General features: G+C 40.8%; 3 protein-coding genes across 3 annotated transcripts; 1 reads left to right on the top strand and 2 right to left on the bottom strand.

The window, feature by feature from the left end:
* Positions 1-217: 217 nt before the first annotated feature.
* Positions 218-14,506, bottom strand: rnf40 (ring finger protein 40; the record flags this gene model as incomplete). Its single annotated transcript, XM_079237386.1, has 19 exons — positions 218-1,610; positions 1,992-2,093; positions 2,225-2,365; positions 2,874-2,999; positions 3,100-3,312; positions 6,001-6,150; positions 6,234-6,351; positions 7,192-7,457; positions 7,612-7,733; positions 8,036-8,171; positions 8,298-8,477; positions 8,584-8,703; positions 9,339-9,413; positions 11,682-11,828; positions 12,022-12,143; positions 12,360-12,560; positions 13,325-13,622; positions 14,056-14,223; positions 14,369-14,506. 19 exons carry the CDS (start codon positions 14,504-14,506, stop codon positions 1,434-1,436), a joined length of 3,000 nt encoding a protein of 999 aa, XP_079093512.1. The 3' UTR covers positions 218-1,433.
* Positions 14,507-15,843: 1,337 nt separating this feature from the next.
* Positions 15,844-19,320, top strand: phkg2 (phosphorylase kinase, gamma 2 (testis); the record flags this gene model as incomplete). The annotated part of the gene is made up of 9 exons (XM_079235646.1): positions 15,844-15,938; positions 16,031-16,206; positions 16,301-16,355; positions 16,466-16,531; positions 16,925-17,088; positions 17,220-17,310; positions 17,438-17,591; positions 17,786-17,911; positions 18,031-19,320. The coding sequence occupies 9 exons, from the start codon at positions 15,844-15,846 to the stop codon at positions 18,274-18,276; spliced, it is 1,173 nt and encodes a 390-aa protein (XP_079091772.1). The 3' UTR covers positions 18,277-19,320.
* cfap119 (cilia and flagella associated protein 119) lies at positions 19,098-20,595 on the bottom strand (the record flags this gene model as incomplete). The annotated part of the gene is made up of 7 exons (XM_079237738.1): positions 19,098-19,252; positions 19,555-19,633; positions 19,768-19,884; positions 19,983-20,053; positions 20,154-20,317; positions 20,415-20,480; positions 20,588-20,595. The coding sequence occupies 7 exons, from the start codon at positions 20,593-20,595 to the stop codon at positions 19,098-19,100; spliced, it is 660 nt and encodes a 219-aa protein (XP_079093864.1).
* Between the last annotated feature and the right edge of the window lie 617 nt (positions 20,596-21,212).

Genomic DNA, 21,212 nt, shown 5'->3' with positions numbered 1-21,212 from the left:
AAGCCAGTGGCGCTTGGAGTGCTATCAGGTTGGCCTCCGTCACAGCATTGTATCACCATGAAGACCATTCGTTACTACAACCACATCTGTGCTGTGTGACATACAAATGATCACTTAGCACAAAGTCAAAACTACTTATTTATTTATGACAGGTTATGCATATTCATATGAGTAAACAACCACTGCTAATGTATAAACTACCTATCAAGTTATTATTTTTGCCAACATTAAAGCCAATTCTTTAAGGAATCTTACTTGACTGTTCCCAAATGACTGATAAACTTTTCTCACATATGTACTCTTTGTGCCTGGAATTTGTGTGTGTGTGTGTGTGTGTGTGTGTGTGTGTGTGTGTGTGTGTGTGTGTGTGTGTGCGCGCGCATTACATGGTGCAATCTGCCTTTCCCACAAGCGCTAACGCCAAACAGACGTGAAGCAACCTCGAAGTAAATAGTTCACATCATCCGAACAGAGGAAAAGGGGTTTCATTGGATCAATTAGGTAAGAAGCATGTTGTTAAACAGATGGTTTTGTACTCGACTGTCACGGCTAACCTTTAGGAAAGCGGTCTGAGAGGACCTGGAGCAGTACAGCCCACTAAGGACACCCATATGAGCTGACTTTCCACTGCAGTGATTTCATCCGTAATGAGGCACTATAAGCTGCAGATGTTGTGTCAAACTCTCCAATAGGAACCATGGCAACAGGATGAACACACTCACACAGGACCTTGCCCAAGGTGATCCAAACACTGCTGTATGTGCTGACTGGGTGCCAAACTAGCTGACGTCTCTCAGGGATTGTTAATACTATAGCTTCACCGAGGAAGTTATACATCTCTGGCTGTTCCTTATATATTAGAAGCCTATTTAGTTTCACACACGGAGTCTTTAAAGCACGGCTTCTTTTCATTTTGAAATTAAAATGTCAGCTTTGCTGCTTTTACGGGATTCTAGAAAACCAGCATGACAAAAGAGTTCAAAGAAACACTTCATTAAGATCAACCATGTACCACTGCAGTTCCAAGTTTTTCCATACATTATAAAAAAACAAATATTTTAAAAATGGGCTTGTTTAAAGAGAGGATGTATCAAATGGCCTGAGCGGTGAGGACCAAAAAAAATAAAAATAAAACAGTGCAGAGCAGCTCAACATGTAAGACTATCACTGTGTGCACAAACAATTGTGTTTATTAACTACAGCACAACACTCAGACAGATGTGTCTCTATCTGTTTGGTCACCAAATGGCAATAATGCGGTAAAACAAGTCTTTCCAAAGAGAGATTAAAACGGGGAACCACATCTCATCGGCTTTCCCCAAAATGTCTGCCTCTTTGAATAAATCTTCAGTTCCTTTGTCTCTTCTTTATTAGTTTCTCTCCTTTGGTTCGGTCTACGGTTTTCTTTTTTCACTCTTCCGCCTCTGTGTGAATTAGGTGATGTAGATGCGGTGAAAGTCGTTGGCTCCAAAAGCACAATTGCACTTGGGGCACTTCCTCTGTCTGGTGTCGTAACGCATCTTCAGACATTCGTAGCAGAATACGTGGAAACACTTGGTGAGCACCGTCTCCTTGTCCCGCGTGTTGCAGCATGGGCAGCGCAGCTTGGCCTGGAGACAGATAAACACATTGCACATGGGCCAAATTCTGACTTCCCAACACTTTTATGACATGTATCCATGTATTGTTTGGTAAAACAAGTTAACACTTGAGGGTGTAACGAGTAAGCTTCTTAATATCCGCAGAGCGTAATATTTCTATGGAGGTTTGAGCTCACTTTCTGGACCGTACCCACGAATGAACAGGGGGAAAAAAAGGTGTAGTAATTTGCATTACAGCACATTACTTTCACTAGACTTAGTTCTGTGGATAACAGTCCATTACAGTTTGTGCCAAAAAGCTGTTGCCGTTTTTAAAACCTCCTTGCCACTAGCGGATTAATTGAAGCCATACATTTCATCTGCATTAAAACAAAACACTCTTTTCCTGACCTTGTACTGGTTGATCTCCTCCTGCAGGATCTCGTCAGCATCAGAGTACACCTCCACTTTCTTCTGTTTCTCCAGCTTCCGTCTCAGCCTGGACAGATCTTCCTAAAAGGCGGGAGAGGGGTTGTTTAACACAGATTCCTGATGTGATCTCCCAATCAGAACTTCAGGAGTAATTTGTGAGAGTTCTTAAAAGAGTAAAGAGCGAAAGCCCCAGTGCTGAAAATACCACATACCTGTGCTCGTTTCAGGTTGCTGCTCTCCCTCTCCCGGGCGGTACGGTTCTCAGCCACAGAGACCTGGATCTCCTTAAGCTTGGCCTGCGTGTGCTCCAGCTGCACCTTCAGGTCCTCTGCCAGCTGGGCAGCCTCCACCGCCTGCAGGAGGAAAGGAACCGGACACGCTCAATAAAAAAAATGGAAAAAAGACCTAATGAAATTCCTGAGCTGTAATTCGGTGGTAGTATAATACGCTTGTGCCAACATTAAAGATTCAGTCATGTATCAACTTAAACAACAGCATATTTGGTTTTGCATATGTTATCCTATTTACACACACACACACACACACACACAGTTGTTATCTTGAAAGGTACTTGCGCAATGTTAGGAATTACTAGACAGGTGGGTTTAGTTGGCTAACAATGTAGCTCGTTATTACGATGTTTTGTCGAAGGAGCCCAACAAATGTTGGATGTCAGAACTTTTTACGAGAACCTAAACACACCAGATTGATGATGTGTACAATTTTGTCACATGCTATTATCCAGACCCGTGAAATGTAGTGTTTGTATTTTAGGACATCTGGCAGCAATCAAATCATCCGTTGATTAGCAAACCTTAAATGCAAAGCTGACAAAATGATTGATGGCATTTTTCTTCACACCTTCCTCTTGTTGAGTTCCAGTGCTTGTGACCGAACAGACAGCTCTTTTTCCAGAGCTGCAAGTGTGCACTGGAGGATGCCCTCTTTTTCCTCTAGCCTCTGCACAACCAACAGCTGGGCGTCCACCTGCAGAATGACGGCAACCGCAACAGTTAATACACTCAAGTGCCCTGGCACAATGAAAACCATCAATGCTGCACTTCCAGGTTAAGAGGTTGCACGTCACCTGGGTTTTGAATGTGTGAACTTGGTCAGCCAACTCCTCCTTCTCCTCTTTCAGCAGCTTGTAGATCTGGTTCGATTTGATTCGCTCACTCATGAGCTTGAAGTTGGCGTCATCCTTCTCCCGTAGCTGCTGCAACAAGCGGCTGTTCTGCTCCTGCATGTCCTCGAAGGCTTGGCCTGTTACATCCATCTCACTAAGCAGGGCTTCCTCCTCCTCAAAAGACAGAGTTGTCGGGGATCAAAAACAATGACAAGACAGTGACAGAAAGTGATATTGCCTTTGGACTCTTAAAAAAAAAAAAAAAAAAGAGATATTTTTTAAACAAATCAAAGATTGAACAATTAATCAACAGCATCTTGTCTTACCTACTCCTTTATGAATTCTACATAAACATGTATATTTTTTTAAAAATCAAGTCAACACCATAGAAAAAAATCAGAACTTTTGGCTCACCAATTTATTTATTGTACGATTGGAGTACTATTTCACTATGTACCATTTTGTTTTTAAATAAATACAGTGTATATAACACTATAATAAGTGTCTAATCAGCATTGATTCATAATACAGTTCACAGTTGCTAAATTATGTATGTGATATCATTCAATTACTTCTTTTGGTCAAACTTACGATTTATAACATACAATATTATATACCATACTATGACACATTAAGACATTTTTGATGGCATATTATAATATGATTTTTATGACATGCTATACTATATTTTTTAGTACAGTACTACGACTTTTATAGCCTTTCCATGGCACTATACTGTGACATACTATGCAGTATTATGAATGATATTTTCATGGAATATTACATTATGATTTTTTTTAATGATAAACAACACTGACTTTTTATGACATACAGACTGACTTTGACTTTCATGGCATTTTTAATTACCGGTATATTTTTATGACACTATACTATGACCTACTCTGCCTTTTTATGACACTATATGATATGACATACTATAACTTTTTTAAGACATTCTTTATGACTTTAAGGCACTTTTTTATGACATATTATACAACTTTATGATATTTCTATGGCATAATTACATGATTTAATTAATTACATCTGTATTAGCCTATTTTGACTATGCATCTGGAGGTGCAATCCCACTGGTTTGTTTTCTGTGCTGCAAAATGTTACTTTTCTGCATTTTGTCACGCTGCAAGCTAACTGGGCCCATAAATAAAAGTCAAATTATCTCACAAGTTGCTTGTTTATTGGATAGCTTTGTCAATCTGTCACCCTACAAAGTTAATTGCTGGCAGCCAGAAACTGAAGCGAGCAAATCAAACGCATACAAAACTATTCAAAAATAGTTTAGTTACTGTACTTTATACCAGATAAGGCAAAAGTAAAGAATGTATCAGTATTAGTCCAGATTGTCTTTTGCCTTCTGTTAATTATGTTCTGCCAGACCTTCCAAGACTGAGAAGCAGATCTCAACATCTGTCTCCTTTGTGCTCATAAAATGTGACGAAACAGTTAAATAGCTTTATACACAGACAGAACTCTTTTACACGTTTCCTGCATTTAATTTAATTAAAGTCTCAGAGCTAACTGCATTTATTTCAGATGGTCTTAGTAGTTGTTTGCACCGCACCAAAGTTCAGAGGCACAATGGAGCCCGAACTGAAAGAGAGGATGTCCTTGAGTGACAATAATAGGAATTATATTATCTGATAAGCATTTACAAGTTCACTAAGGTGAACAGTGAAATGAATATTATTGTGACAGTATAAGATTATCTAATATGGGTGTGTCCCACATCTAAACAACTATGGTTTTAGATTTACGATGACATAACTGAAACAACGTTGGACCCCAGTCAGTTATCGGGGTCATTATGCTTAGTTTTAGTTTTCTGACACACTAATGAAATTCCATTAAAGCATCGCAACATTTACAAGACAGCAGAACAGAGTAAGTGTGCTCAGATCCGACGGTGTTTAACATACTTCGAATTCATCAGGGTGCCTCGTCCAAAGATATTTGCCGCTCCCAAAATTATTGCATTTATACATTTATTTTCTTAAAATGTCAACATGACCATTTCACAGTATCCCCCTCCTCCTGTCTCCTAGCAGGGTCAGATTACAAAAAGTGATAAATGGAGATCGCACTAAGAAAGAATAAAAAAGAATAATAATTCTGGGGTGTGTTGTGAATAATATTGAATAAATAAAAAGCTTTAAAAAAAAAAAGAAAGAAAGAAAATGTATATAATCAAAACATAAACATGGACATTGTCTAAACTACAATGCGATTATAGCTGATTCTTGTATTAATAATGGTATTAGAATTAGTCTGGCACATGAAGAACAAACCAAAGTGGCTTATTTTTCACTGTTGTCATGCTTACGGATTGAGTGCCAAGAGATTTGTACATATTTCTAACTGATAGTTCAGACAGAAACTGCAGACAAAAACCAACAGATGAAAAAAAAAAAAGGTTTTTAAGTTATTTGGAAAAAAAAAAAAAAAAAAGTCAACCAGCTGATTAGATTTAAATTCAAGGCCAGAGCGTCAGCTTTCAATTCCTCTTTTCTTAGATTAGAAGAATTTGTGTCTTAGGCAAATGTAATACTCAATGCACTACTTTCATTCTGAACACAGCTGGCTCGTTTATATTTCATATCTGGTGCTGCCTCGAATGTTTGAATAAATGTTCCATACGGACGGTTCATGTTGTTTCATGCTGGACTGCAATTCTTAATGTTTAAAAGGTGGAAGAGGTTTTACATTTATCAAGCTTTTGTTTCTGCTATGAATAAATGTAAAAAGTGCTGCATATGTGTATAGACTGCATTTAAAACCTTTGGGTGAAAGCTGTTGCAACATGGTGTTTAATGGATGTACGCTGCTGAAAATAGAATTCCCCCATACCTGCTTTGTGGCAGCGAGTTTCTTTTGCAGATGCTCAATGGTCTCTTCTGCCACTCGAATCTTCCTGAGGGCATCTTCATCAGCCAGCTTCTTGCTTTCTTTCCTCTCCCTCTCCTCCAGCTCACGCACTCGCATCCTCAACTCATCCACCTGGGCAGTTTGAGATAAAGGTGATGAGGCAAAAAAAATAATGTGCAAAAGTATGACGAAAAGACAAAGACCAAAGAACAAACCTCCGCTTTAGATTTACGTTCAGCTGCCATGAGCTGCACTTTGTCCCTCTGCTCCTTCGGAGCTGACTTATACATGTCTAGCAAGAGCTTCATCTCTTTCTGGGACTCTTGGGCTTTCCTGATAGGTTAAAGGAGACAAAGAGATCACATACAACAATTGCAATCCATTAGTGCAGTTAATTGAGCACTTCTAATGCTGTGTTCACGCGAAACCAATTTGTCACGCAACCAGATTACATGCAAAGTCAATGCACAGACGCGACAGGTTCCGAATGCGCGACATTTCCGCCGGGCGACGCGACTAACGCGTTTGAGGCGGGGCGAACAGCGCGAAGGACGCGGGGCAAAGTTGCGCGAGTTGAAATTTCCCAACTCTGGCGACAAAAACGCACGAGTCATAGTTGCGTCAGCCAATCAGCGTTGAGAAGCTCCGCCCGTCACTACCGTCGTCTTACCGTTGCTGAATCAAACTATTCCTGCTCCGCCTGTCGCGCTGGTAGCGGCCGTCATTCAGACGCTGTTGTGGGACTATGGATAATATTATGAACCCAGACACGATGGAGTTTGATGTTCCGACGTATGTGAAATTTACACAACGAGTATAAAGTGTCGGTGAAATTCACCGAGCTGTGTGCGGCTACGGATGGTGTTATGAACCCAAACACGAGGGTGTTTTATGTTCCAACATGTTTGGGACATCCACAACAAGTATAACACAGAAATAATGGTTATTTATTCCATGGTCGATAGCGGAAATGAAAGAGAGAGGGAGAGACACAGCGGCAATAAGCCACGCCCCCTTTGTCGCGTTTGGTGTGAACGCAGCATAAGTGTGCATACATTTGCTTAAGTTATTGCTGGTAAAAAAGAGGAAACAATACAACATTATATATATATATATCTATATATATATATATATAGATATATATATATATATATAGAGCAGAAAGGGATGTACTTGAGTTCTACTCTGAGCATCTTCAGAGTGTCTGAGTCCTTCCTCTTCAGCTCGTCGCTGCGCTGCCTCTCTCTCTCGCGCTCCCTTTCTCGATCTCGCTCGGTCTCTCTCTCTCTCTCTCGCTCCCGAGCCCGCTGTCTCTCCAGTTCCTTCCTCCTCTCCTCTTCCTCCTCGTGGTCCTCATCCTCCTCTTTCTTCACGTCGATGCTCTCACTCGTCGTTTCCTCTAGAATCGGAACCCCTGTGTCGCCACTTTGACAACGCAACTGTCGACAAAGCAAAAACAATTTTTAGGAATTCCTATATTTTATTGATAAATAAAGTGACATTTGTTAGCCATAAGGTATCACTACTAATGTTTGTGTTTTTGTTTCACTAAATGAACACAGTAAACTCTTCTCCGTGAGTAACAACATCTACCTTATTGATCTCCATCTGTGTTTCCCGCAACTTCCTTTTGTAGCGCTGTACGTCACCTTTCAACTGCAAGTTGTGGTTCTGAAGGCTGCTGATTAAGTGACGCATCTCTCTGTTGATTGGTCCTGAGAGAGCGGAGACAAAGGATGGAGCACAGTCAGCGCAGGCTTTATAAGTCATTCAACATTATCTGGAGCTGTAAATGATAAGCTCAACTATAATGGTGCACGGGAGTGACATTATGATCCAAATGCATTGCTTCACATATAATCCTCATATTACCGTGCAGTACATAAAACATAATGCATTCTAAATACAGATATAGATTAACAAATACAGTATATGCTATTGGACCATACTATGGCTTGATTCCCCTTTCCTCTTCAAAGACTTGCTGATAGATGTGAGTGCACGTTTCAAAAGGTACCTGCTTGCTCGTTGGCTGCCAGGTTCTGCTCAAACTCGATGCGCAGCATCTCATACTCTTTGCGGACCTGGGCCAAGGTATCCTCCAGCTGGATTACCTCAGTCCGCAGCTTCTTCTGAAGGGACAGCTCGTCACTCTAAACAGATAAAAACAGTAAGACATGTTGACATTGTTGCGGTGAGGACTTTTTTTCCCCTTCATTTTCTCTGATGAACAACGGAATGTTGTTCTGAAGAGATCAACTTTGACATCCGATATGTACCTCCATGTGCTCAATCTGTCGGAGGTGGGCGTTCTTGGCAGTGAGCAGGAGGGCCCGTGCCTCATCCAGCTGGGTTTTCACTCCAAGGGACTCATTGTACAGCAGCGAGAATTGGGACTGTAGACATTTATACTCTAGAGTCTCCTTCACAACATCTTCTGGAATATTCCGCAAGTCCATCTGAAAAACCAGGAGATGGTAGTGAAAGGTGAGCAATTGGTGTGGCCCAAAACTATTAACTATGTTTTACCAGTTCTACTCTAACAACCAGAGATTATAGCTTTACCTTGAGCTTCTCGCTCTCCCTCACAGCCTCCTGGAGCTCCACCTGCAGTTTCTCCAACTCTGCCATTCGGCTGTTAGCCAACTCCTGGTTGTGCTCCAGCTCTGCATTGAGACTCTCAAACTAAAAAACAAACAAATACATTTTATAGTTCGGAGAAATGTGCATGGTATTAAACACTGTTTGCCAGCACAAACTGGCATCTGAGATATGAAGTAAGTTATGTGCTAAGATATGGATATTACTAGGGATGGGTATCGTTGTTTCTTTACTGGACTACACGTCATCATTAATATCAACTGGGAGAGATTTGTTCCAGAAAATCGAGGACGGACGTTCAAAAGCTCGTGCCTCCAGTGTGATCTCTGTGTGCGCGCGCGCTGTGTGTGGTGTGCGAGCGCTGGAAGCCCCGCCCCCTTGAGCCCCGCTCTGCATGCAGGCGGACAACAGAGAGCGGAGCAGCGAGTGCTCTGATCCGCGCTATTTTAATAGAGTATTGATAAATCAAAATCTTATCGCTTTTAACGTACATTTTTATTATCTATATACCGTGCAACTTTACAGAGTAGTGTGAAAAAAAAAGTATTTAAATCGGCTCAGGCACCGGAAGGAAGCACTGAAATCTGCGTTGCTTTTCGGTCCGGTAGGTACCAGAAGTGTTGGAGAACCGATACCATATTGGCACCGGTTCTCGGTACCCAACCATAGATATTACACACAACCATAATTGCAAAGGGGCACTTTCTATGAATCATCACCTTCTGAATGTTCAGGGTAATCTGGCCTCCAGGAAGTCCACCTGAGCTGCCGCTGCTGCTGTATCCAGACTTGAGCTGCAGACAGCAAACATGGATCAGATGTAAACAAATGAAATAATAAAGAAGACAGTGAAACACAATACATATTCTATTACATGACTCAGGCAAAGTTTATCTTTTTAAAGAGTAACTAAACCCCCAAACCACTTTTGTTTTGCTGAAAACCAATTTATTTGGGTTTTAGTAGTGTCGTTGGCAGATTCCGGTCCTAATCGTAACATTCAAATGCAAAGTATTTGAATTCTAGAAACTTTTATAAATATGCATAGATACTGTCCTATACTGGTTGAATCCCTGCTTTTGTAATATAACTTAGCTATTGGTTTATCTGGAGGCAGATGACGACTATAATGGCAACTTCCATCACTAACCAAACTCGTACCACTGATACACATGACCGAAGCACAATGCTTAACCATAAATCACTAGCTCGAAATCCACAAAACCAGCCTGCATATGTAGAAAAGCTGAAACGGTTGCATAAGAGGCGCTGAAACAGTCGTATAGTTATAGCTCTGGTCGGAGCTGGCCAATGCCATTTATTCAAGTTTGCATTTGAGGAAAGGGTCAATCTATTTAGACAAGCAAGTACATAAATGAGGAAATGGGAAGATAAAGGGCAGGGTCAATGTGTATCTAACATCAAAGCAGGTAACACCAATGCAGCATATCAGTCTTTATTTAACTCCTATTTATTATTATTTTAGTATATACAATCTTCTTGACACTAATGGAGATGTGAAACACCATTACAAGATCTTTAGATGTATGAGAGTCTATGGACCACAGCCGTATGGTTGGACCCGAGTCAGAGCTAGCCGATACTAAGCTATGATTGGCCAGTCAAAGTTTAAATGGCAGGACTTAGCGAAAGCTCAATTAGAACTGTGAATTGCATATACTTATTGTTAGCAGAAACAAATCCCAGCCTCGCATGTCAACTAAACTAAACTGTATGTTGTCACCATAACAGATCCTTTACAGCACTCTGAACTAACTATAAACATAACAACATAAAACACCTAATTGAAAGTAATGACTATCATACATGGTAATTCACAGTTAAATCTGGCTATATGTTTAAAAGTAATGTAGACCAAGCACCAATACACTTGGTACTCATTACCACTTGGTACTTATTATGTTTTGGACTGCGGCATGAAAGTATGTTGGATTTAGCTAGCCAGACGCTAAATAAGTAAAATGTCGAAAAACACATTTCTATTGTCAGATAATCAGTCATCAGCACTTAGATTGTGTAATGTGCTGGATTTTAAGTCCATAGGAAAAAAGAGAAAAATACTTGTGCTGTGATGTAATTGTAATGCTACACTGGTGAGGAAAATGAGCCCCGATAGACGCAACATTGTTGTGCCCTCAAATCCATTGTTGTCAACGTGGAAAACACACATAAAAAGGAGAGAGCGACAACATCGCAGTGCCCAAGCATCTATTTTTCAGGGCTGCGCCCAGAGATCAAAGTAATTCAACTTTTGGAATGCTGAAGCGCACACCGCATGTCATGTGATGAGAAACAACCATTTACACCCGGCAGATAACTTTTCTTTGTTCCATAAAGATCAGTTTGTGATAAATACATGGAGGAGAACTTAATTATTTCAGTACAGGGCTACCCAGAGCTATATAATCTGTCCCACATACTTTTTTTTTTACTTGCTTGGACCTTTGTCAAGGGACGTCACAACATCCAGTTGAAAAGTCGGCCAAACTGACAAACAATAAAGCTACCACGAATGATTTAGGGTGCTGAAAACCATTGAGCTCTGTTTTGACTTTGTTTAGTTTAGTCAGTGAGGCTTACTGCTGCTAAATCAACGCAACTTTATCATCATCGCAGCGTGCAGGTTTTCTAACAGCAGAAGCCACAGGAGTGCACCCCTCCCTCTAAGCACCTTGGATAAAAGGATGACAGTGGCATGGCTTGTGTTATCCACGTGCCTCTAGACAAAACATGTGAACGGCCCCATAGCCCCTTCCAAGCCCTGTACATGTTTATACTTTTTCACGTTTTCAGAGGCATTATTCGAATTTCCAGGATAGAGGCACTACATCTGAAACTCTGGAGTTTTGTTATTCTTAACCGTTAAGACAGATGATGCATGCCTCGACAGCAGGATGTGACTCAATAAGAGCAGCTGGCTTGACATGCATTTATGTTTAGAGCCTTATCATCAAAAGAAATGGTGAGTGGACAGATAAAAAGCACCCACCCGCACCTAAGAAAGAGGCATGTTGCACACAGACAATTTCATACAAACGCACCTGCTCCATGGCTTCTGCCAGATGTTTGTTGAGCTTTTGTTCTCTGTTGCGGAGTTTCTCAATGTCCCACTGCAAGTCCTCCACCGTTGTTTCCATCTCGGACACTTTGGTCTCGGAGCTGGTCACTTTGTCCACCAACTCATTATACTGCAATAGAGGCAAGAATGGGACAACAGCTACGTCATCAGTAAAGAGTATACTCTATAAGCAATGGTTACACATTTTTTTAATCAAGATTTTTATTCACATACTCCAACTATTTCGGACACACGCCTCTCATAAACGCAAAGATGTACCACACACATGCTGAAACCCACTAGCAGGGCTAAGGACATCTTACCTCCATGGACATCTTGTGGTGTCGGCCCTGCAGCAGAGTGGCCAGGTCTCGCAGTCGAGTGTTCTCGTCCAGCAGAGCGTTGTTCGCATTGATGATGTCAGACTGGCCATCGTCTTCACATGCTGCCAATGAGGATCAAGATTGTTTGCTAAATTAGAGTGGAGCTAACAATGGGCAAAAAACACCAACAACTTGAAACTGACATATGAAAACAAAAGTCAATTAGCTTTAACGTATGATATAAAATGTGCTTCAGATAATCATCTTTCTTAATTGTATGTTTGTATCAATGGCTTATCATATATGATTGTGTCAGTAAAAAGCATATTTCCAGTTACCTGCAGCCTGGACTTGCTTGCACATGTTGTCAATGCGGTTGTGCAGCCGGTCAAAGACACACACCAGGCAGGCAATGGCTTCCTTGCTGAATTGCATGCGGTCTTGTAAGTGCAAGGTGAGCTCCTCCTCGCTGCTGTGCTCTAATGTAGCCAGGAAGCCCTTGGCATTGTCACTCAGGGGAGCAGGTGGTAGTGATGCATCTGAACAAAGTAAGAAGTGATTATGTACAAGGCTGGTTAAAATCAGCAGATGATCAAATGATCCAAGTATTAAACTTCAACCGTCAGGTAGAAAATTGGAGACTGTGTGGGACTCATTAAAATGTAAAATATGTTTGAGTTGGCACAGTTTAAGATTTGAAAGTCGAAAATGAGCATTTAGCAAATTCTCAAATAATGTAAAGCATGCAGCAACTGACAAGATCAATACATATAGAGAGGTTAGAAGTGCTCTACAATAGCCTGAAATTCCCCAAGCTTTTTGGAAGAAGAGTCTACCAAAAATAAAAGTGAAGCCACAAAAGTGAACAGTTGGTCTCTTTATACCTCCCTCCAACGTTTTAAAGATACTTTCACAAGATATTGTTCCTGCCCTCTGTCATTTTCACAAAAACTGTTGTCACTTTGAGTAAATACCCATCTAGTCATCTTTCATTTATATCTGTTTATGCACTCCACCTGTGTAATACAAATATTGATTTTATGCAGGTTTACAAAAGCCTCACAAAGTTGCCTACGAGTGTCAACAACAGTAGCAACATAACAGAAAGATGGGTTAAGTTCAATACCAAAGGGTAAACGATATTGAAATCAAATGAGAAGACATACTCATGTAAACACTTTCATCTATTGACTTAAAATATGGTCAGAGAACACATTATATGGACAGATTATAGCAGTACATAAATGCAGTCAATGATGGAGACTTTACAGAGATCACCATGGTCAGGCAAAACCCTGCTTACCTGTTGTTGACTCCTGTGGCGGCTCTGTGGGTATCAACAACTCTTCTGACCCAGTAGGAGGAGGGGGTTGCTTCTGCTGTACCAGGCGCTCTTCTTGATTCTCCTCTGCCTGCTCCCCCTCATTCTGGCCCTCTGGGAGTGGAGGTGGAGGCACAGCAGAAGTTGGTGAGGCCAGATTGACACAATCTTCCTCCAGTGTTGTGAGTTCAGGGCGAGGGGGCGCGGGTGCGGCAGACGCAGATGTCACAGGAGCGTCTGGCTCAATGCGTTTCCGTAGAACGTGTACATTCTCGTCCAACTGCAAATGAGAAACACAAGGATTGGAAAAGCATTGCTTTGAGTATACTTTATACATATACTGAGAGTCCTGCAATTTATAAGATCTTTTGATTACTATTAACGTGGCGTTTCCACAGACTGAGCAGTGCAAAAATCTGCGAATTGGCTACATTTATTTGCACGCAAACAAAAAACATGTTACACATAGTCAGGTTAATTCAAACCATTTGATAAATGTTTATATTTGTGGTTGTTGAAAACCTTGTGGCTTTGAAAGAATGAGGCCCCGACCAATCTTTGAATTCAAGTTTAGGCTTAAAAAAAAACACATACAGACAGACAGACAGACACACATTAAAAGCTTAAGATTAAAAGCTTTTACAAAACATCCAACCATAGATATATAGAAAGATAGAGAGAGATTAAAACAATGTAATCATGACAGGAGGTACCTGCGACCAGTAGCGGTTGACAATCAGCAGGGTGGTGTCATCAGTGGCCTGTCTCTTCTCCAGCTTCTCAATTTTCTCTCGTAACTCATCCTCCATCGTCTGCCTCTGCTCCAACCGCTCACACAGCTTTTTATTCTTGAACTGGAGGACCTTCATGTCCATTTCCTCCTGCACAGAACAAATACACACACACCAAAGTGAGGAACGCCCGAGGTCCTGAATGACGTTGGGCAAAACATACTCGAGATGTCATCCCGGTGGTAGTAAATGGATTATAAAAAGTGACCTGTGAGAGTAAACACCAAAAACTGACCGTAGACGAGACTCCAGCTATGCGTATGGGCTCGATGAGTGTGGTGGTGGTTTTCTCCTCTTTTTTGCTTTTCTTCTCAGGTGGGCCAGGGGGGCTGTCCCCTCCTGAGGGACGTTTTCCTCCCCCAGCACCTGACATCTTTCCTTCCCCTGTAAGAAACAAAACATGGCATATTTACACTGTGCAGCTTTAAGAAACGTTCTTAGTTAATTCTTTTTGATTGAATTCGTCGGAAAATGGAAAACTCATTCATTTGATGACAGTTAGCAACGGCATTAGCCTTGCATTGCAATCACAGGGCCACTGATATTTAACCGTCTCCGAATCATGATCTCCCAGTGCCCATGAGCGTCCCTGTCCGCTTATATTGACTGTTAATGTACAAGCCACGGCATGAAAAGCCACCGACTTATTTTCATTTGACATTTCTGAAAAGATCAACGTTAGCATTAGCGAGCTGCTGACGACAGCTATGCTAATGCTAACGTTAACTCTTCGAGACCTAGCGTCAGTTGGCTAAACGGCGCTCTTTGTCCATCGTTTTTAATGAATGGTGGTCGCCTTTTTTATTCCCGGAGAGCCACTGCGAGGGATAAGTTTTCTGTGAAAAATTAAAAATGCAAAGAAATGTTTAGATCGTTTTCTGACAAATATTTCGGCTACAAACCTTCACAAGGAGCGGTTGGAAATATAACTGTGCATCCAGAGAACCCGCAGGAAGTGACAACAATTTACTTCCGCCGAGTGTTTAGCTAATCAAGAACGGATACGCAATGAATATCAGGTTAACTGCATTTGTCGGATAATTTAGCTTATTCAACACATTTGTAATGCTCCTACAATTACATAAAAACATTAGTACATATTTTAAAGAAATTAAACATACTTCAACCTATGACTGCAACTCCCTCTCTGGCCTCATGGGGGCAATGTTGTTGCATTGTGTATTAAGAGGCTACAAACTGTTTCGAGGAATGTGACGAGAATGTAAACAGTGCTCAATTGCTAAGCTAGCTCACGGTTGTTAATATTATCGGGAGCTAAAGTTTAACACTGTCGCCCGCTGAATTGCACACAGCCATGGCTTCTCGATAGATCCCTCGAGCTGTGATGGCACTTCAATGCTGAGTCCATATTCGCCGTCTCCCGCTCCCTCTTCTCGTTTGATTGCATACATGGTGAGTAGCTTCCTGGACGGTCAGTGAACCCGCTGCTGCAGCAAGGCCACATCAGAATCCGCTAAAGTTAGCCAGCTGCCGTGATATCACACATATTTGAAGTAGGTTACCAGTAGAGAGGAGAGAGATGTGTGTGTGGCAAGTTAATCCTTTGAATAACTATAATTAATCTAAAGCGAAACCAAACACTTCCTTCTCAGGAGTTAGCTCTGCAGTTCCTCTTATTAGACGGACCATGCAGCACTGTCAGAAAGTGACAAACATTTTGTTGTGATTATAGGTTCGTATTCTGTCATCATGACCAAAGACATCGTTGTTGGAGATGAATTACCAGACTGGGTGGGGGCCAAGGAGTTTTACCAGAAATATGACCCGAAAGAGGTGATTGGCAGGTGAGTCCAGCAAAATAACATGGACCGTGATCTCAGTTGTCTGTTGGGATGATCAAAAACCCACACTGTGCTCTGTATCAATGGCGTCTCAGGGGTGTGAGCAGTGTGGTGCGCAGGTGTGTGCACAGACACACTGGTCAAGAGTTGGCAGTGAAGATTATTGAGATCACAGCAGAGAAGATGACAGTTCTGCAGCTGGAGGAGGTGAAAACCTCCACGCTGAAGGAGATCCAAGTCCTCAACATGGTGAAGGGACACTCCTCAATCAGTATGTTATTCTGCTCTTTTGACATTTTAGGTTTGTGTTCTTGGAGGTAAAAAAGTGTTACAACATTTTTTTTTGTTCTTTTAATTCCCTTCAGTCACTCTTATTGATTCCTATGAGTCCACAACCTTCATATTTTTGGTGTTTGACCTGTGAGTATTACAACAAATAGCTTGAATGCACGTGTCTTTAGAATTCCTCCCCTACTATGTGAATGAACAATCATGAAAGGATGGGATCAATCTCATGTTTTCATTGACAGCATGAGGCGAGGAGAGCTGTTTGACTACCTCACAGAAAAAGTTACTTTGAATGAGAAGGAAACCAGGTGAGCTCCAGCATCAACACTCGGCATCAGCTAATTTAATCTGGCATCATTTTGAGTCTCTGTAACAGAACACAACTTAAGTTGGGCCTTAGTAAAGGTTTATAACTGTGTTTCTGCATGTTTTAGTCTTGCATATGCCAAATCAAGTATGATTGATTGATTTATTTATATATAGATATATCTCAGCTGAACTCATGGCACTATGATGTTTACTGTGAAGGATTCCTGATTGGCATTCACGCATCACATCCCACATCTCTCAAAATCGATCTGTTCAAGGCGTTAGAAATATATGCTATTGTCTGGAAAGGAGACCAAAACTATTTAAATAAGTAAAATGTAAAAGTGGTAATGTAAACATGAATGCATTTTATAAAACCCGTTGCTCTACAGGTGTATGATGCGAGCTTTGCTGGAGGCCGTGCAGTACCTCCACTCCTTCAACATCGTCCACCGGGACTTAAAGCCTGAGAACGTTCTCCTTGATGATCAAGGACACATCAAACTGTCAGACTTTGGTTTCTCTGTTCAGCTACAACCTGGAGAAAAGCTTCGAGGTACTGTACTATAAAATTAAACAGATGCCTGAAAATCAATATTTATAATTGGTTTGAATACGTAAATAATTTGTACAGTCAGAGGTTAACTATTGTGCCTTTTTTTTTATTTATTATTCTATTTTTATCAGAGCTCTGTGGGACGCCTGGTTACTTGGCCCCTGAAATACTGAAATGTTCCATGGATGAAATGCACACGGGTTATGGCCAAGAGGTCGATCTGTAAGTCTTTGTTTTTGTCAATAACATTTATTTGAGGAAACATTAAAGTTTACAAAGCAGGATACTGGTTGATGTCCTGAATTTGATTTCTAATTCTTGCATACCCTTTTATAAATGTGTTGGACAGCTGGGCGTGTGGCGTGATCCTTTTTACCTTACTGGCCGGCTCACCACCGTTCTGGCATCGCAAGCAGATGCTGATGCTGAGGATGATCATGGAGGGTCGCTATCAGTTCAGCTCACCAGAGTGGGATGACAGGTCTGACACTGTGAAAGATCTGGTAAGCTGGTATTCTGTTGACTGAGGTAGAATTTAAATAATGAAGGTAATATTTTTCATAATAGTCTCCTTTTAATTTTTCCTAGTTTAGGTTGAACCATAAAGCTATTGTTTTTGCTGTTTTGTTTGTTAGTCAGCAGCATCTACATTGTCACAAAAGTCCTGATTTTCAATAATTTTGCTTGTGTTGCTCAGATATCCAGGCTACTGGTGGTGGAACCAGCTGTCCGTCTCACCGCTGAGCAAGCGCTAGCACATCCTTTCTTCAGACAGTACCAGAAAGAGGACGTGCGACTCTTCAGTCCCAGAAAGACATTTAGGGTGAGTCACAGTGTTGACTTGGCTTTCTATTTTTTATGGCTGCTGATTTTAAGTTGCAAGCCTCAGAGAAAATGTCCTCTCCATTTTCACCTGCTTTCTTTTCTTGCCCCCCCCCTCAGGTGTTGATAGTGAGCGTGCTGGCCTGTATCAGGATGTACAGCCGTTACCGCAGGGCTCGGCCGCTGACTCGGGAAGTGCTGGCCAGAGATCCTTACTCCCTACGCGGTGTCCGCAAACTCATCGATGGCTGCGCCTTCCGAATCTACGGGCACTGGGTGAAGAAAGGGGAGCAGCAGAACCGAGCCGCCCTCTTTCAGAACACGGCTAAAATCATGCTGCTGGGCCTGGAGGACTTTGAAACATAAAAAGGTCAACCTCATTCCTCACCACAATGTTTTTTATTTAAACATTTGCATGTGCTGTCATGTCGGTGTTTGTGATGTGGAATTACTGTGTTTAGTTTTAAGATGAGGATTTCAACGACCGTGATGTTTGGGTGCCTTATTAATGCACAGCGTGGTTCTTCAAATTAAGCATGCACATCTTATCTTATCTGCCCTTTGATCTAAGTTTGTGGCTGTTGGAAACTCTTCTTGTCAGGTCATCATGTTTGCAGTAAAGGACACATTGCACAATCATTTGAAATAACACATCACATATAAGTACATTATTTGTATTTATGATATTACATGTTGATCGTCAGTTATAACTGAGGAGAGGATGTGTTTCTATGCACTGCGTGGCTGAAGTGGACATTAAAGCACTGTGAATAATTATTTAATAGATGATTCTATACACATAATGTTCCAATTTACATATATTCCAGTGTTACAAATCAGTACTGGAAGACATGTGAAACATTTAAGTACAGTATTTTGAGTGTTTTTGGGAGCGTAACCTGCAGCTATCATGCATGCAGACATTCCTCAATAGGAAACCCGCTTAAACTAACTGTGAAAACTAGTGACTGTGTTTAAGCAACACCATTCCATACTCGGTTCATTCTTCAGCTTAATAATTAGCACTTTTTTGGAAAGTACCTCTCTAAGAAATAGTAATTGTACAAATGCAGATATGAAGTACTCTATATGAAAAAACAATGTTTTGTTGATAATAAAACTAATGTTTGAGCTTGGTTTGTCAAATTTTGTGTGAGCGATTATTTAAAATCAATGTATCTTAGCCATTATTTTTTGGCCTTGTGTTTGGGCAGTGGTGAATCTAGTGCATTGTTGTGCTGCTCTGCAATGTCTTTCATTCGCTGATCTAGTTGTCCAGTCACGAGCACCATCTGCTGTCTGACCTCTTTCTCAATCAGTGCCTTCAGTTCTGAATTTAAACCTTAAAGTAAGAAAATTAAGCAGTTAGTTGGGGTGCATTTGACTTAAAAAAAATATTTTTGCACACTCCTTCTATGATTTGTGATCCTACCAAGTGTGGCTCCCTCTGGGTCTTCGGTGGATGTTTCTTGTGTTTGAGGAGAGCTGTCTGTCTTCGGTGCTGCTTCTGTTTCTTTTTCCAACACATTTTCAACGTCTGGTCCACGGTGCTCTAAAATATCAAGAATATTCTGTTCTCAATGTACCACAGCATAAAACGTAACTTTTGTTCTACTAAAAGTGCTGTTGCCCTGTAATTATTACCTGGAGCAGATGACTCTTCCATGGTGGGTTCATACTGGTCTGGGGTCCCAGAGTAAGTCAGAGATAAATCAAGTTTCACCTGTGGAAAAACAATATGTAGAGCTCATTATTCCATCTAGATCTATTTTCACAGAAGTCAAGTAGAACACAAATGAATGTTAGCAGAGGTTGCTTAAAACAATTTGTGCATAATAACTGAATTCCAATTCTTACCTGTGGGGTGAAAATATATTTGTAGAGTTTGTAGTGTCTCAGATAGCTGTTATTGATGTACTTTAATATACATCCCACCTCCTCAGTGCTGAAAAGGTTGATACTAAAGGGGGGGTGCTGTGGTGGGGAACACAGAAGCATAGAATGAAACATTGCTTTCATGAGAATTGATGGGTTTTAAATAATATTTTCAGTTAAAAGACTTTTTTACAGACCCTGACTGAGTGACAGAGGAGTAGATCTTTGCAATATTTGAAACACTGTTCTATGTTATTAAGTGGAGTTTCTGTAAAACAAGAGTTTCAAACACATATAAAGTCAAGGAACATTAAAATTAATGTCATCATCCAAATTCACTGCAGTGATATTAATATGACTTTTCTTACCTACGTTGACCTCGTGGATGGATTTGAGGATGGACAAGAGAGCCGAGGTTTGTTCCTTTTTAAAGTTGCACTCCCTGCAAAAAAGCACAGTCTGGACATGCATCTCCAGCAGAACTCCTCTTTTTGGTTCAGGGAGGTGGACTTCAAGCACGCTGCATAAAGCACTGCCACAGAAAAGAAAAAGTGTGACAGAAAAATACATCATTGCTGTGTGTTTGTGTTCAAAGAGATACGTGTTCCTGATCATAAAAGGACAGAAACCTCTCCAGATCAGGAATGGACTGCATTTTGCCGATCTCCTCCATGTCATGGTAGCTTACATCTGTCCTGACAACATCCAGGGAATAGATTCTGGGTTAGACATGATATCTACTCATGCAAGGCATAAATAAATAAAAAACTTGCTTAATCCGGATTATAGGCCCAGTTCTCACCATAGCATCACTTTAGCTTTCAGGGCCTGTGTTACCTACATAATAAAATAGACTGTATTATAAGGCAATACTTAACAAAATAGCTGTATCCAGTGTAAACTATATATGAGTCTTTTACATTGTAATCATATGATTAAAAAGGCATGCTCACACTGCCGGCAGTAAAGTGAGCCCAACATGTAACTACATTTTGTGGATCAAACTAAACTTGTAGCCTACCTTAGTTTTCGGATCCATCTTTTTTTTCTTTTGCCGAATTACAAATTTAGCAAACTGCAGAAGCTGACGGCTGAAAAACCGAAGCGATTGATTTGATTGTTAAATAACAGACTGCACAACACGTTTGTCAAAAATATATTTTGTAGTTAAAAATGATCAAAGCTATCAAGTAATTGTTTGTTTTGTTTGTTTTGTCTCTTTTACCATGGACAAGTATTGAACGAAAACGTACTTCAATGAAGCTGGATCATTTTCTGTTTGGCTCCCTCTTGTATCCCAGCAACATGAAACCCTTTTGTCTCTTTCCGGTTTAGCGCGTCGGACAGAATAACGGAAACCAGATATTAATAATATATTATAAACACGTACTATACCCACAATATATCAATCATATATTATAAATACG

This window comes from Taurulus bubalis (assembly GCF_910589615.1).
Source record: "Taurulus bubalis genome assembly, chromosome: 2".
Classification (NCBI taxonomy): Eukaryota; Metazoa; Chordata; class Actinopteri; order Perciformes; family Cottidae; genus Taurulus; species Taurulus bubalis.
The sequence above is the reverse complement of the archived record's forward strand: the minus strand, read 5'-3'. Positions and strand labels throughout refer to the sequence as shown.